Source organism: Nanorana parkeri, unplaced genomic scaffold (genome assembly GCF_000935625.1).
Source record: "Nanorana parkeri isolate BGI_ZX_2015 unplaced genomic scaffold, ASM93562v1 scaffold157, whole genome shotgun sequence".
Taxonomy (NCBI): Eukaryota; Metazoa; Chordata; class Amphibia; order Anura; family Dicroglossidae; genus Nanorana; species Nanorana parkeri.
This window is the reverse complement of record NW_017306425.1, coordinates 303,877-317,597: the sequence shown is the minus strand read 5'-3', so window position 1 is coordinate 317,597 and position 13,721 is coordinate 303,877. Positions and strand designations below refer to the sequence as shown.

General features: G+C 41.0%; 1 protein-coding gene across 1 annotated transcript in view; it reads right to left on the bottom strand.

Moving 5' to 3' along the window:
• Positions 1-5,317, bottom strand: part of LOC108785349 (pyroglutamylated RFamide peptide receptor-like) — a 100,421-nt gene extending 95,104 nt beyond the window's left edge. Inside the window, exon 1 of the mRNA XM_018554403.1 lies at positions 4,975-5,317. Within this exon, the coding sequence (XP_018409905.1) occupies positions 4,975-5,317 (343 nt within the window). The remainder of the gene's footprint in view (positions 1-4,974) is intronic.
• Positions 5,318-13,721: the final 8,404 nt, after the last annotated feature.

Sequence of the window (13,721 nt, the reverse complement as noted above, 5' to 3'; positions counted from 1 at the left end):
AAAGAATACCCAATCACACGCAAGAAAAAATAAACAAAAATAGTATTTTTTGATTAGATGATGGAATTCAACAGAGCTTCATCACGTTCACTAAACTAAGGGAATTTTCCTTTACAAAGTGCAAATTCCCTTGCAAAGTGAACATCCTATTTCTCTTTAGTAAATTGACCTTAGTGACTCACTATATGTGTAGTAGACGCCTACATCGTTCTCACTTCTGGTCTGCAGTAACATCGCAGACAAAGTCAAGCTGAATATAAACCAAGCAATCTGAACACTGGCTTAGACCTGCAATTAAACTCTTAAGGCACAGGGAAAGAAAAGGCAGCTTTAAGAGGTTACATATGTCTAGTTGCTTGACTTGCCTCCATATATTTAAAGCACTAAAGCTTATTACAATGCATAGATGTATACAGTATATATATGCATGCAATTTTCATTGTGGTGCACTGCATTGCCAAATAATAGTGCAGGTGTATTTTTTCATATGCTGTGGTACGTTGACAGCCCATTCAAAATTAATATGCTAGATAGCAAACCGAGAGGAATCAATGCATGAAAAAATGCTCATTTACACAGCTGCAATAAAGGAGAAGTATTGGGAGAGTAAAACTTACTCTAATACTTAGAGCCGGTGGGGGACACTGCAGTTATCCTATGCTGGCTACATACACCGATAGCTCAGCAATCATGTAACCACTGATTGCTCAGCTCATGGTCTTGGACTGTCAGTCACTGCCCCACTGCAGGGATTCCTCCTTCCCCTCTCTGTTCCTGCAACGCTCACTGGAGGGACAGACAGGGAAGGGGACAGTCACAGCTGTCAATCAGCAATCCAGTTGGATCCCAACAAAATGGTTGGGTCCTTCCCCGCTGTGGCGCAGCCCTGCACTGTCAGCGTATAGCAGGCAGTGGCCTGCTATATGCTGACTTTGGGTCACAGAAACACATTTGTAAATGTACAGCTGTGACCCATAAGAGAAGTAAAGCCAAAAAAGGTTTAGGATTACTTCTCTTTTAACATACTGCAACAGTGTGAATATTTCCATATTTACAACCGGTTACCCCTGACTCCGGCCAGGTCTGGAAAAAACAAATGGTCAAGTATTCTGTTTCACCAGACCAGATCATGCCGGATGGGGGGGGGGTAATCTGATGTAAACGGACACATGTCTGTTTGCATCCGACTCCCCATAGACTGACATGGGGACCGGCAGTTTGAGTTCTTTTCCTCTATTGCAAGATGGAAGAAAGTTGGTGTGAGCATGGATATCACAGTGAACATCCGCACCGATTCTCTCCTAATCAGCCTGAGTGAAAGGGTTCTGGCACATATGGATGGTTTTTCAACTCTGCTAGAGCACAACTAAAAATCCCATGACTGACTTCTTCATAAAAGGTGCCCATACACTGCACGATTCTCGTACGAGAATCACGGGAAATCCCGCGATCGTACGAGAATCGTGCAGTGTATGGAAGGCATGCGACCGTTTCTACTGTACGGTCGCACGTCTTCCATCGAACCAGCATGTTTGAAAACCCGCCGGGAATCGTACGATTCTCGGCGAGTTGGTGGCCTGCTGGTTCGACAACTGCCGAACGGGCTGGTGTGCACACGCGCACACTGCCCGTTTGCAGTCAGCGTAAGCCCGCCCCTCATTACAGTCATCGCAAACCCGCCCCTCAGGGGGCGTGGCTTGCGATGATCGAGAGTGCGATCTGCCCGTCCAAGATGGGCAGATCGTACATTTTTTTAATCCCTTTACAACCATCGCAAGACTAAAGTCTTGCGATGGTTGTACAGTGTATGGCCACCTTAACAAATAGTGAGCCTGATCCGCTACGCAGGTGACAGAAATCTGCAATAGGAATAATTTCTGGATTGTCAGGAACAATTAGTGTTGAGCAATCAGTGGCAATACTCAAGGGTCTCTTCAACCGACTAACATTTGTAGGAAAGGTGATTCTCAAAAGCACAGTGAATACAGAATCAACTGTATGGCAGAACACTCAGAGAGTTCAACGGCACAGACCCCTAAGACCAAGAACATCCTTTTACAGACAGAGATAAGATGATGGGCAGGGGGTAAAAAAATCAGCGAGTCTGAGATAAATGTTCCCCTCTGGTTGGTAGGGGGTAAATAATTATTCAGGCAAGGAAGAGAAATGGGGAGATGTGGACAGATAGCATACGTCATATTGTTTGCTTTGCATGAGCCCTCGGCGTGACAAGTGAATGTGATTGTGCTACTTATATCGTTATCTTGCCAGGATAAAGTCTGAGCATCTAATTAATTCTGAAGGATCCAATGGATTATTGCGATAGGAAATGACAAAAAGGAGATGGAGCTGTCTAAATCACACACATGAAGGTGTCAAACACGGGACAGAAATCTTATTGTGACAACGAAGAGGAGTGCTTATCACTGTCTATAACACAAATAAGCCTGCTGGCAGAGCATGCTGGGATTTACAGTTCAACCACAGCTGAGGACTTACAGGCTGTCTACCATGACAAATCAGGACACATATACAACATTCATTTATTGAGCTAATTAAATATGACAGCACAAGGAGTATTGATGTGCAGCAACTCATTCAAAATGAACCTTCAGACAAAGCTGTGTTTTATATAATAATTGTTCATATGCAATGTACATATGCAGTCTGATGCAGTAAGGCAATGCAAAAGCAAATCATTTATAAAAGGTATTTAGGTGTGCCAGCAATATAGAGACCAAGCCATACATTGTTCCTCATTGTTTACCTACAGATTTCTTTTTTCATAAAGCATGCTGGAAAATGTGGGTAATTTCAACAGGAACATTGCAGACATGATGAGGGCAATTGTATATCTAGTACACAGGTGAACAAAAGAACAATACTTTTTATAATAAATAATAAAATGATCAAGTATTGATCAGGGGATCAAATCGGGTCATAGAAGACAGTGAGAATCTACCATTGTTGTTTTAGTGCTCTTGCATGTAATAGAAATGAAACACCCATACTATAGGTTAAAGTAACTGAACAATATTAAGTAAAGAGTGTGGAATCATTATGTCCCTGAATGTGACATTTACCTTGTTTGCATTTGTTATAATAATGGCATTATTCATGAGCACAGTACAAAGAGCAATGATGCATAGGCAAGGAAATCAGGAAAATGATTCGGTCATTTCTGGTTACTTAATATGGTTTGCTCTTTGTCTTGTTACAGAAAGTACATTGACCTTGGTAGTGGTATGCCGGCATAATGTGATGAAAAGTGCTGAACTTGTCAATTTGAAACAAACTTTGTCAGTTACCAGATTTAGAAAAGCACTGCCTCATTGTGCTCCACTAATGACAGCACGTATGACACTATGGTGCTCTGCTGACTGGGTCACCTTGTTGCAATCTGCTGAATATGCTATTAACATGTAAATGTATTTGGGGGAAAGCAGACAATGGAGATCTATGAGCTCAGACACCATAACCTGTCATTGCAGAGCCCCTGTATCTATCGGTCTCCTGGGTTCCTAGTATCATCATGGAGAGTTTCTACATGATTGGTGTCCTATATACAATAATCCCATGGTGTTTGATATTCTGGTCTTTCTTTAGCAATTATAAAGACAGGTCACTCCATCTTAGAGGACCTGGATGCAACACAGTAGATATTCATCATCTGAACACATGCTGCCCTTTGCTTTTAAGTCTCAATGACAATGTGTCATTTTCTATATGTAATCCATTTAAATCAGCTTCAACTCACTGCCAGCTTATTTTTACATCGATCTGTTTATTATTCTCCTAAAAAGAAATCTATAGTGATAATGACTAATGTTACAGCTTAATGAAATCTATAGTAATAATGATTAATGTTACAGCTTATCAAGGTGATATTTTATATAAGTACAAGCACTTGCATCCGTACTACAGATAAGACAAGAGTCTACAGTAAAAGGTCTAATGCTGAAACTGCATACCCCCACCCTCAGCTTTACATTGTGTCTATGTCTCTACAGTGTGTGTATGTGGGAGGGTATAGACATGCAAGGATGATGCTCAGTCCATAATATACTGAGTGCACATTTAACTATTTTAACAAGAGATCCTTGTAACATATTCTGAAAGCAATCATATCAAGTAATGGCAGAAGATGCAACCTGGAAATCCAGTAGAAATCTGACAAAACCCAGTCAGACAACTCAGATGTGTGAGTATAGGAATTCAAAAATTATGCTACAAGAAAAATTGAATTACAAATTCAGCCCAAACTTGGAACACTGTGGTCTTGCCGAGTCCCAACTTCTCTGGAGGAAGGGTTCTCAGTAAGTGCCTCCCAAACATCCAAACTTGGTAGCAGAGAAACTATTGCATAGCAGGACAATGTAGATGCAACAGGCATGCAAAGGACCATTTTACTGGCAATTTGCAAAGTGTAAACAATCTGATATGAACACTTTTAACACATTTGTAACCCATACTGAATGAGGCTGCTAGAGTTGTTATTGATTCCTGCATAAACTCAGTAAATATGCCTGCTGCAAAAAAAGGTGTATTCTTGAAATGTTAACTTACAACCTAGTACACAGCAAATCCAACTCATAACAAGAAGCCCAAAGGCTGAAAGCCACATTTCAGAGATCATGACAGCCTTTTATATTTCATGAGGGTGCTAGTGGTCCATACCGATCTGCCTACTTGACTTATAAATGTGTTAATTCAAGGCTTCTTTGCTCTTGGGCAGTTTTACTTTATCTACTCTGCTGGAAGTTGACCCCCAGAATCTACTATGCTAGCAGTTGACTCCCAGAATCTACTATGCATTTGTTAAAATCCCTTCTAACGTTTGACATTTCCACTAACTGATGTTAGATAGGACCTCTTGTCCTACAACTTCTCTCATGCATCTGCAAGATGAGGGATAGTAAACAAATGCATTGCAAAAAAGAATTGCAGACTATAAAGAAAATAGGTGCATCTTACCTCCCAGCCACTCAGATGAAATATTCTGCAGCAAAGTGAAAGGGATACAAAAGAAAGTTACTAGCAAGTCACTGCAAGCCAGAGAACAGATGAAGATATTAGTGGCTGTTCTCATTGCCTTCTTCCTGATAATGATATAGACCACAAGGCTATTGCCAAACAAAGCCAAGATGAAGATAATAATATAAAGAACCAGAAAGATGACCTTGGCATTGAGGGGTAGCTCTGGGATGTAAACCAAGGGCTTGAGTCCATAGGCTGCAATGAACTCCAGCCTGCTCATATTGTGTTCTTTTAGCAGCTGGTTGAAGGTTTCCGGAGTGATATTGAGTCTTCTGTCCATGGTGCTGAAGTTCCTGATTGAGACTACTCGTCTTAATTCCACAAGTCCCCTGGTTCAGCCAGTCAGTTTCACATGGCTGGTCTGAGACCCATGTGACCACAATCCAGATGTACAGCAGGGAAAACTTCAAAAGTTTAAATAGCATAGTAACTGAGTATTTCCAGCAACCAATCCATCACCTGTCAGCTCCCTGAAGAAGGCACTTTTTTTTTATAGAGCTGTTCCACCAGCTCATGGTTTTTCACAGTGCTATCCAAAGGGTGAAGGATTGCCTCTTCCTCCTACAGGGCAATGTTACTCATGTTTCCCTCCTCCTCTTCAGAATTGGGAATTATGTTTTCCCCTCCTTCCTCTTCTCCCTCCTAATGCCTTGCAGCAGCCCATCAAACAGTGTCTGTGTTGCTGTGCACACCAGAGAAAGCACACTGTGGCTCACTGAAGACTGAGCGCCTGCTTGCAGCATTGCCGCTTATATATACACAATAGGCTTTTTTTTGCTGGCAGGCTGACTGCAAGCCTGTGATTAAAATCCTGCTTTATGTGACCAGAGGTCTTGTGTGCTTTCTGCTCAGTAAATATGAGCCTGCAATGCATGGGGGAAGAGCATGGAAGGAGATGAAAGTGAACTGAAATGCATATTCTATAACATAAAAAACAAACATTCCCTGGCTAGCAGCCCCATCCCTGTTCTCCATCAGCTCCTAAGAATGTGATTGATTCAGGCAGGCTTACACTGCCAATGTATCACTAAACCTTTGGCAGTATAGGAGCAGTACAGTGACTGGTTTAGGGGAAACTAGAGCACAAGAGCAGGTGGTGCCTATAGCAATGAAAAAAAGAGTTGCCGTAGGACTAAAATATAAAATACCCTACATTTCTTTCCATAAGCTTTAGTATTTTTAATGGAATTTCAAAAACATTTTCAACATTTTTAAATCTGCAGCCTGTTTTAAAATATTACCTGGTGATCCTGCCATTAACATCCTTATTTAGGCACCTCCTATTAGAGTATGCATACCTCCTAACTTGTGAGAAAGGATACCCTAGGGACATGAAGAGAAGCTGCAGCATGCTATATACACACACGATAATACAAAATCACCTGCACTCCAAACAGCGTACAGACCTTGAGTAAGAGGTTGGTGCTGGAAGTGACAACACGGATGGCGCCGTGTCAGATACAGTCCATAATAGAAGTCACCAGCACTCAATGATATGTGCAAGAAGACTTCATCAAGGCTTCAAAACAAAACAATAGCAGCCTCCTGGCTTCCACTTTAAACAGTAGCACTTCCGACACACTGGTCCCCTTTGAAGTGCTGACCCACGCTGATACTGGCGGCCCCTCAGGCTCACGGCTCTTCTAGCCTCACCAGTTATCTCCCAGCCTCCCTGGCAGTCTTAGTGTGCCTCCAGCACACTCACCACCTGACTCCTCTCTGACTTCTGGGGGGTGTTCTCCTGACACCTGAACACGGTCTGTTCCTCTTTCCCAGCAGGAGCTAATTTCCCTAGCCAGCATACTTTCCTTAATGGCTGTGCACACCTGTGCAATTATCTAGTGCTGGCCACTGCTAAAGCCTGGACCCAGGACTAGGGATCTCATCTTTCCTCCAGAATCACCTTGAAACCTCCCAGTTCCAGGATCCCAAGCAGAATCCAGACAATCCCTTGCTTCCTGACACGTCTCAGCCCATCTGGCTGAGAGTCCCAGGTGATCATCACATCCAAATTCTACAGTGGGATTGCCACACAATACCACAATATATATACACACACAGTATTAGTAAAACAAATCTGGAAGAATGTGGTGGGAAAGTAATCACAGACCTCCCTAGTCAAAATGTCCACTTCTCACCCATCTCCCCAGCAGAGACTTCCTGCAGCATATCGCCCCACATTTCATTAGAAGCTCCTGGCACAGCTCTGCACATACAACACTGGCTGTACACCTCTCTGCACACAACACCAGGTCCTCTGTTCCCCCGCACACAGGAGAAAGATTCCTGCTGCCCCATTACAGCAGCAAGCTGCAGGACTTAAACATAGTATTAAACTCACGAACTTTTTTTTTTAAAAGAATCCATATCAAACAAATATACATTGCAGAGAATGAAGGGAGCAGCAGGGGAATAGAGTATCTTGTGCCTGTGTGTTTGTGGAGACATACGCAGCTTACTAGCAGTGCACACACAAGGGTGGCTCCCTAGACGCTTGCAAGGGAAAGGAGCTACCCTAAAATATCAGGATCAGTGCTCAAGGGACCAGCTAATTCTGCAGGAAACTAAAACTTTTAAACACAAGGAACACCATCTATTGTAAGTGATTTCATCAGCATTTGAAATAGCTTAAAAACCTTTTCTGCAGGACATTCCAGCTGAATCCACGACTGTAGGGAGGTATGAGTATGTCAATGTTCTGCCCTGTCTCTCAGTTGTGCACTCTGGCTTTAAATTAAGAATTCAAGTGGATGTTTCAGCACGTTAGGCAGGCATGGTCCACTGTTGTCACAATTAGCAAACCTCAATGCAGCCATCGCTGGAGTGGATGTATGCAGGAAGTGGCTACAAACATACTTCAGGAGATCAGCCGCACTGAGATGGCCAATTTTTTAAAAATAAAAGTATGTTAACTAGAAAAGACAATTGTTTAACACGCAACACTTTAAAAATAAGTATTGTACACACACACACACACACACACATATATATATATATATATTTAATTATTGTTTAAAGTTTGCAACTACTGAATTGCCTATGTGCCATATTTGAACTGCCTATTACATACAAAATGGCAAAACTGATACCATAACACACATGCAGACATTTCTGTCCCATAAAACCTTTAGCAAATTAAAAGAAAAACTGAATGAAAACAGGAATGAATCATTAGGCTTTTATAAAGTAGTGTTACTAAGTCTTATACATATGTCTGCAAGAAGAACTGTCTTTGCTGTCTATGCTGCCTCAGCCACTGATATTTTCTGCTATTGTCTTTTACAGTGCATATTATTATGTTATGGTGTATGTCTTACATCTAGTGGTAGATTAGCGCTACTACAACTTATTTTTCTGTATACATTGGTATCTTCCACTGTACCTCCCTCATGTTTAGTGTAACTTGATATAGTCCTAGATAGACCATCCCTGGTTCTGCCATGTTCCCTCATTTGTATTGTTAGCCCTTATTGCAGACACTTGACTTGGATGATCAATTGTCTTTTTACACTTCATGTGACCAGAGAACATCCTCTGTATGTACTTTGAGAAGTAAAACTACATTGGATTAAAGCTTTTGTGTCTTTTTGGAGAGTTAGGCTTTTTGTGGATGGATCTGAATCTGCTTGTGACCATACTGCTTGGAAGGATTGAGGTCCAAGGGAGCTATGTCAAAGCATAAAGCGGTTCTTGAATGTGGCGGACAGTCTAATGTCTCTTTACACTGCCGTTTGGTTTGCATTTAGCTACTATGGAGCAACACAGAGAGAACATAGCCTACCTGCATGCCTTAGCAGCTGCGCAAAGCAGTAGATTTATGCACATTGTGGATGAAACTTTGGAAACGTTTGCACACCCTGTGCAAGGCTTGTCTTTTGGCTGTAAATCCTATTACATATCCCTAGATGTTATAATACAGCTGGAAGTGCATGCAATCAATCAGTGCAGTGGGGAGATATATAAGAGCCATACACATCTCCCCGGCCAGCTCATAGAAACCTGGGATGCTCTGGCCTGCGCCCCGACCAGCTCCTGGCAACTTCCGGAGCTGGGCCCAGCTCCTGGCAACTGCCCTGCTCCTGGCATCACTGGTTGCCTGCCAGAGCGTCCTATGTTCCTAAGAGCTGGCTGGGGAGATGTGTATGGCCCTTACATATCTCCCCACCACTGTCTGGCCGGAAAGGGAGTGGCAGGCACACTTCTAGCATGGTGCAGCAGAGTGGCCATAATGGTCTGCCTGCCACCCTACCCCCCACCCCAACATGACTCAAAAAGAAGCATACTTTAACTGCTGCTTTAATTAAGGGGCAGTCCTGCCTTTGTTATTCACTGGATGGTCTGCAGGCCAATACAATACCATTAGGGCATATGAGTGCTGTATACACAGAAATAATAAAATACAAGTAAGTTATATTTAAAGATGCTGCATGAGCTCACACAAGGAGCTTTAAATAAAATGTACCTGTATTATGTTACCTTTGTCAATTTATGTCAATGAGAGAGGCTTGAAACCTAACTTACTCACTTTCCACTGACTTACATTTACTAGGTTTGAATGTACACCAGTTTCTTTTTAGGACCATTGCTTGTTTTGAGAAGCCTGGAACCTAACTGCCTCACTTCCCATTGACATGCATTATATATTTGGTTTCAATTTACAACACTCCCAGAAAAGGATGCTCTTTTGAATCAGTGCAAATTGAACCGTTGTAAACCGAGGGCCACCTGTACACAGATGAGCCTATCATCAAATAAAGAATTTACATTTTCTTCAGACTCTCCAATACTTTCTAGGTCCATAAATATGGAAATCAGAACATAAACACAATAAATGTGTTAAATAAACACATTTAATTCAGTTGTATTAATTAAAAATCCTCAACATACACCTCCCGCCAGGAAATCCATGGCACCAATGAGATCTCAACTTTAGCACCTCGCTTCTCAACCAGGGTGCTTTCTGGCATCCTCAAGGGTGCATATCAGTCAGCACCATGCCCTTAATCTGAAGAGGTCTCCTGATGTGGAGGAGGGCTTCTGATGTGAAGGGGGCTCCTACTGAGAGAGGAGGTGACTATGATGTGAAAGGAGGGGGCTACTGATGTGAAACATTCTCCTAATGTGAAGGGGGGCTCCTGATGTCAAAGGGGACTCTGAAGTGAAAGGGGGGATTCTGATAAGAAAGGGGGCTCTGATTCTTAAATTCACACCAGATCCCTATCTGGGATAAGAGTCTGGAATGGATTTTGGAGGTAACACATTTTTTTTTTTACATATATGGTACATTTTACAATTTAAACTGGGTGTCTTGAGATTTTGCTTATCTTTAAAGGATGCCATGACCGAAGAAGAAAAAAAAAAAAGGTTGAGAAACGCTTCTCTAGCACATACAGCTCACTTGCTAGTGTCCACACAACCAGTGAAATCTGCACTTCAGCACACATACTGTAGCTTATTTCAATTAATCCAAGTCCCTGGAGAAATCTAATTCATATAGTATAAATCTTTAAAAAAAACTGTTATTTCAACCTCTCAAGCACCCCAGTGATTTAGTTTGCCCCAACCACATTTTTGCTCCTTAGCTTGGTCAGAATGAACATTTGCATAAAAAAATGTAATTAAAGTCACGTTAAATGGTGGAAATGGAGTTAGTGTAATGGATACTATTATTATATGTAATACATTTCTATGGTTATAAGAATATAATATTTCTGGCCGCAGCAAAGCAGAATCTTGAGGTACATTCATATAAAAACACACACACACACACATTATCATTATAGCTGCTTCAATAATATAACCACATTTAGGGTGCAGTATAAACTCATTGAATTTTCATAAAAATAGCACGCTGCATTATTTATGTATCAACCTGCACAATCCTATTAGATTGACAAGCTTGTAAGTAAAACTCAGGCCCCTATATATACTATACTGTACATTATAAAGTGAGGAAAACATATTCCAGAGTCTTGGGCTATGCTGAAATGAATCTGTCATAATAATCATATTTTGTGCACTATACTCAGCAGAGTATTCTCCGATGTATTCATCACTGTTCTAACTCTGTGCGGCTAGTGTGACTGTATATTATTCAATATTGATGATAACTGTAACTCCACAGATCTGATCACACAATGTACCTTTACTTTCTTCATTGTCTAGTTAGGTTTTTGTAAATTCCGGTTCTTTTTTTACAACAGCCATATCACTTTTTTTCTGTTACATAACAGCTTTTGTTAGCTAAATTACAAATGCTGGCATTGTTCTGGAAATCACAGCTCTCGTTTTTCGTAAAGCTAAGGTTGACTTTTGATATTCAGGAGGAACAATCTGAGAGTTCAGACACAATAGTCTCAATAAACTGTATTGTTCAGAGAATATGTCACAGGGCTGAGCAGTAAGATGCTGACATAGAGGACACTGCCTAGAATAACATTTGACCTCCAGCAGTGCAGAATGGGACTCATAATGTCTTGCTTTGCTTAGCAAGCAATAACAAACATTACAGCCGCTCTTGTAGGTCCTACGATATGTACTCTACAATTCACTCAAAAATTACCCCCAATCCAGGCTGACACACAAGTACCATTATATCTTCTCTACAGTCTCCTTTTTCATAGATTGTCCAGGCTATCCATACCAGCTTTTATTAAAACAAAATGCCTATTTTTTACAGAGCTCAGTAGGTCAAGGAGCGCTGAGCAGGAAGAAACTGCCATAGGGGATGCTGCTTAGAATAACACTGAACCTCCAGCAGTGCAGAATGGGACTCATAATGTCTTGCTTTGTTTAGCAAGCAATAATTAAAGCAAACACTGCAGACACTCTTGCAGGTCCGACTATATGTACTGTATTATTCACCCCTGTTGCAAACAAACAGGTGCCATTATATATCGTCTAAAGTCTGTGCCATTATATCTTCTCTAAAATATCCTTTTTTATATGTTACCAGGCTATCCATACCTGCTTTTGTTAAAACAAAATGCCTGTTGTTTACAGAGCTCAGTAGCTCAAATTTAAATTACACGCATACAAATAAGTTAGTCAGAGCAGTGACTCTCCCTGCCTCTTGCTGTATAAAGAGTTTCAATTAAAGAGAGAAGCAAACAGGCAGGCAACTTCTCCTGTCTGCTTTCTTTTAAAACCCAATGATGTTCAGGGAATCCTTTGTACACTCCAGGCTTTCTCCCATGATGGACTACAATCTCAATACAAATTAGTTAACTAAACCTGAGATTGTAGTCCATCACGGGAGAGAGCTTGGAGTGGTGGCTACTTTACAACACATGCAAGACTTTGGAGAACAAAAGTAGGCACTCTCCAGAAGGAAAGACAGTGGCGGCATGAATTCAGAGATGATTTGAGGCTCTACAGCTGAGTGATGCACAAATAATATACATTTTTGTTATGAGTTAAGGTACTAGAATGCATTTTTAGGATTTAACTTCTGAGTTTAGTGTCACTTTAATGGACTGTAATTGTTGAGTGAGAAGTGGGATGACTAGGGCAACTGTTAGGGGCAATAATAACTGCTCCCACACTTTGGAATAGTCATCATTGCACACAGAGCTTTTGAGACTAATTGAAAATCTTAGTACAATGGGGATGATCTCTCACTGCTCTTATTGAGAAGGAAGGACTGCGCAGCACAGGTACCACTAGCTGGGTATCACAGCACACTGAGGATAATAGATACGTCATTGTCTTTTCAAGGAGAAATCTACTCATCTTTAGGTCCCTCAAGCAGTTGGACTAATCATGGTAGACAAAAACTTTGTCACAGTCATACGAGAAAACATTTTGCTGAGTTAGATTTGTTTTACCCAATTTTACATAGTTTACATATAAATGCAGACCCATTACTCACAGTTTCTGTCCTATGGTTGTACATGTGTAAAACTTTTTATTAGGAGGAAAACTTTTGGCAGTTGAAATAACAAATGCCCACCTTGTTCCATCTATAAGGTCTAACAGAACCCTTTCATCTGTCATTATCCAATCTCACTGATGATATCATCTGTCATTATCAACAAATAGTTGAATAATGGAAGGTTCTGGGAATCATGACTGTTATCAAACTATCGGAATCAAACAGAAGAAGGAAGAAAAAAGTGACAGTGATACCAGAGTAATGTAGAAGAAAAGCATTTCAAACATCACTTGCTGTATGAGCTGTACCTGCATACTACAATTATAGTCAGAATAAGAGCAACCTATAGGGTCTGTAAATATTGGAAGCATAAGAGTTTGCTGCCTTACAAAATGTTAACCTTTATTTTATGATAATCCACAAAGACTCTGAATGGATATATGAAGCTATCATCAATGCTCAGATTACAGCGATGATAACACAGAGAGAGCACTATTTGTGCTTGAGGTCATTTTATGATTATATGCTATGCTGCCGCCATGTTATAAAACCAAAATTATTGTCAAGCACAGAGAGGGATTAAAACATCCTTAATACCATTCCTAGGGTTGTTAACTCTTCTTATGGCTTTATCTGGCTGTAAGAAAGGGTACATAAGAATTGCTGTAATATGTAATACACAAGGAACTCTTCAGCCAACAATTCTGCACTGAATTTCTTTATAGGCAAGGTTAGGTTTACAAGACAAATGTATTAGCGGTCAATCTTCCTACTGTATGGACAAATATTTGTGGACCCCCCCTCCCCCCCC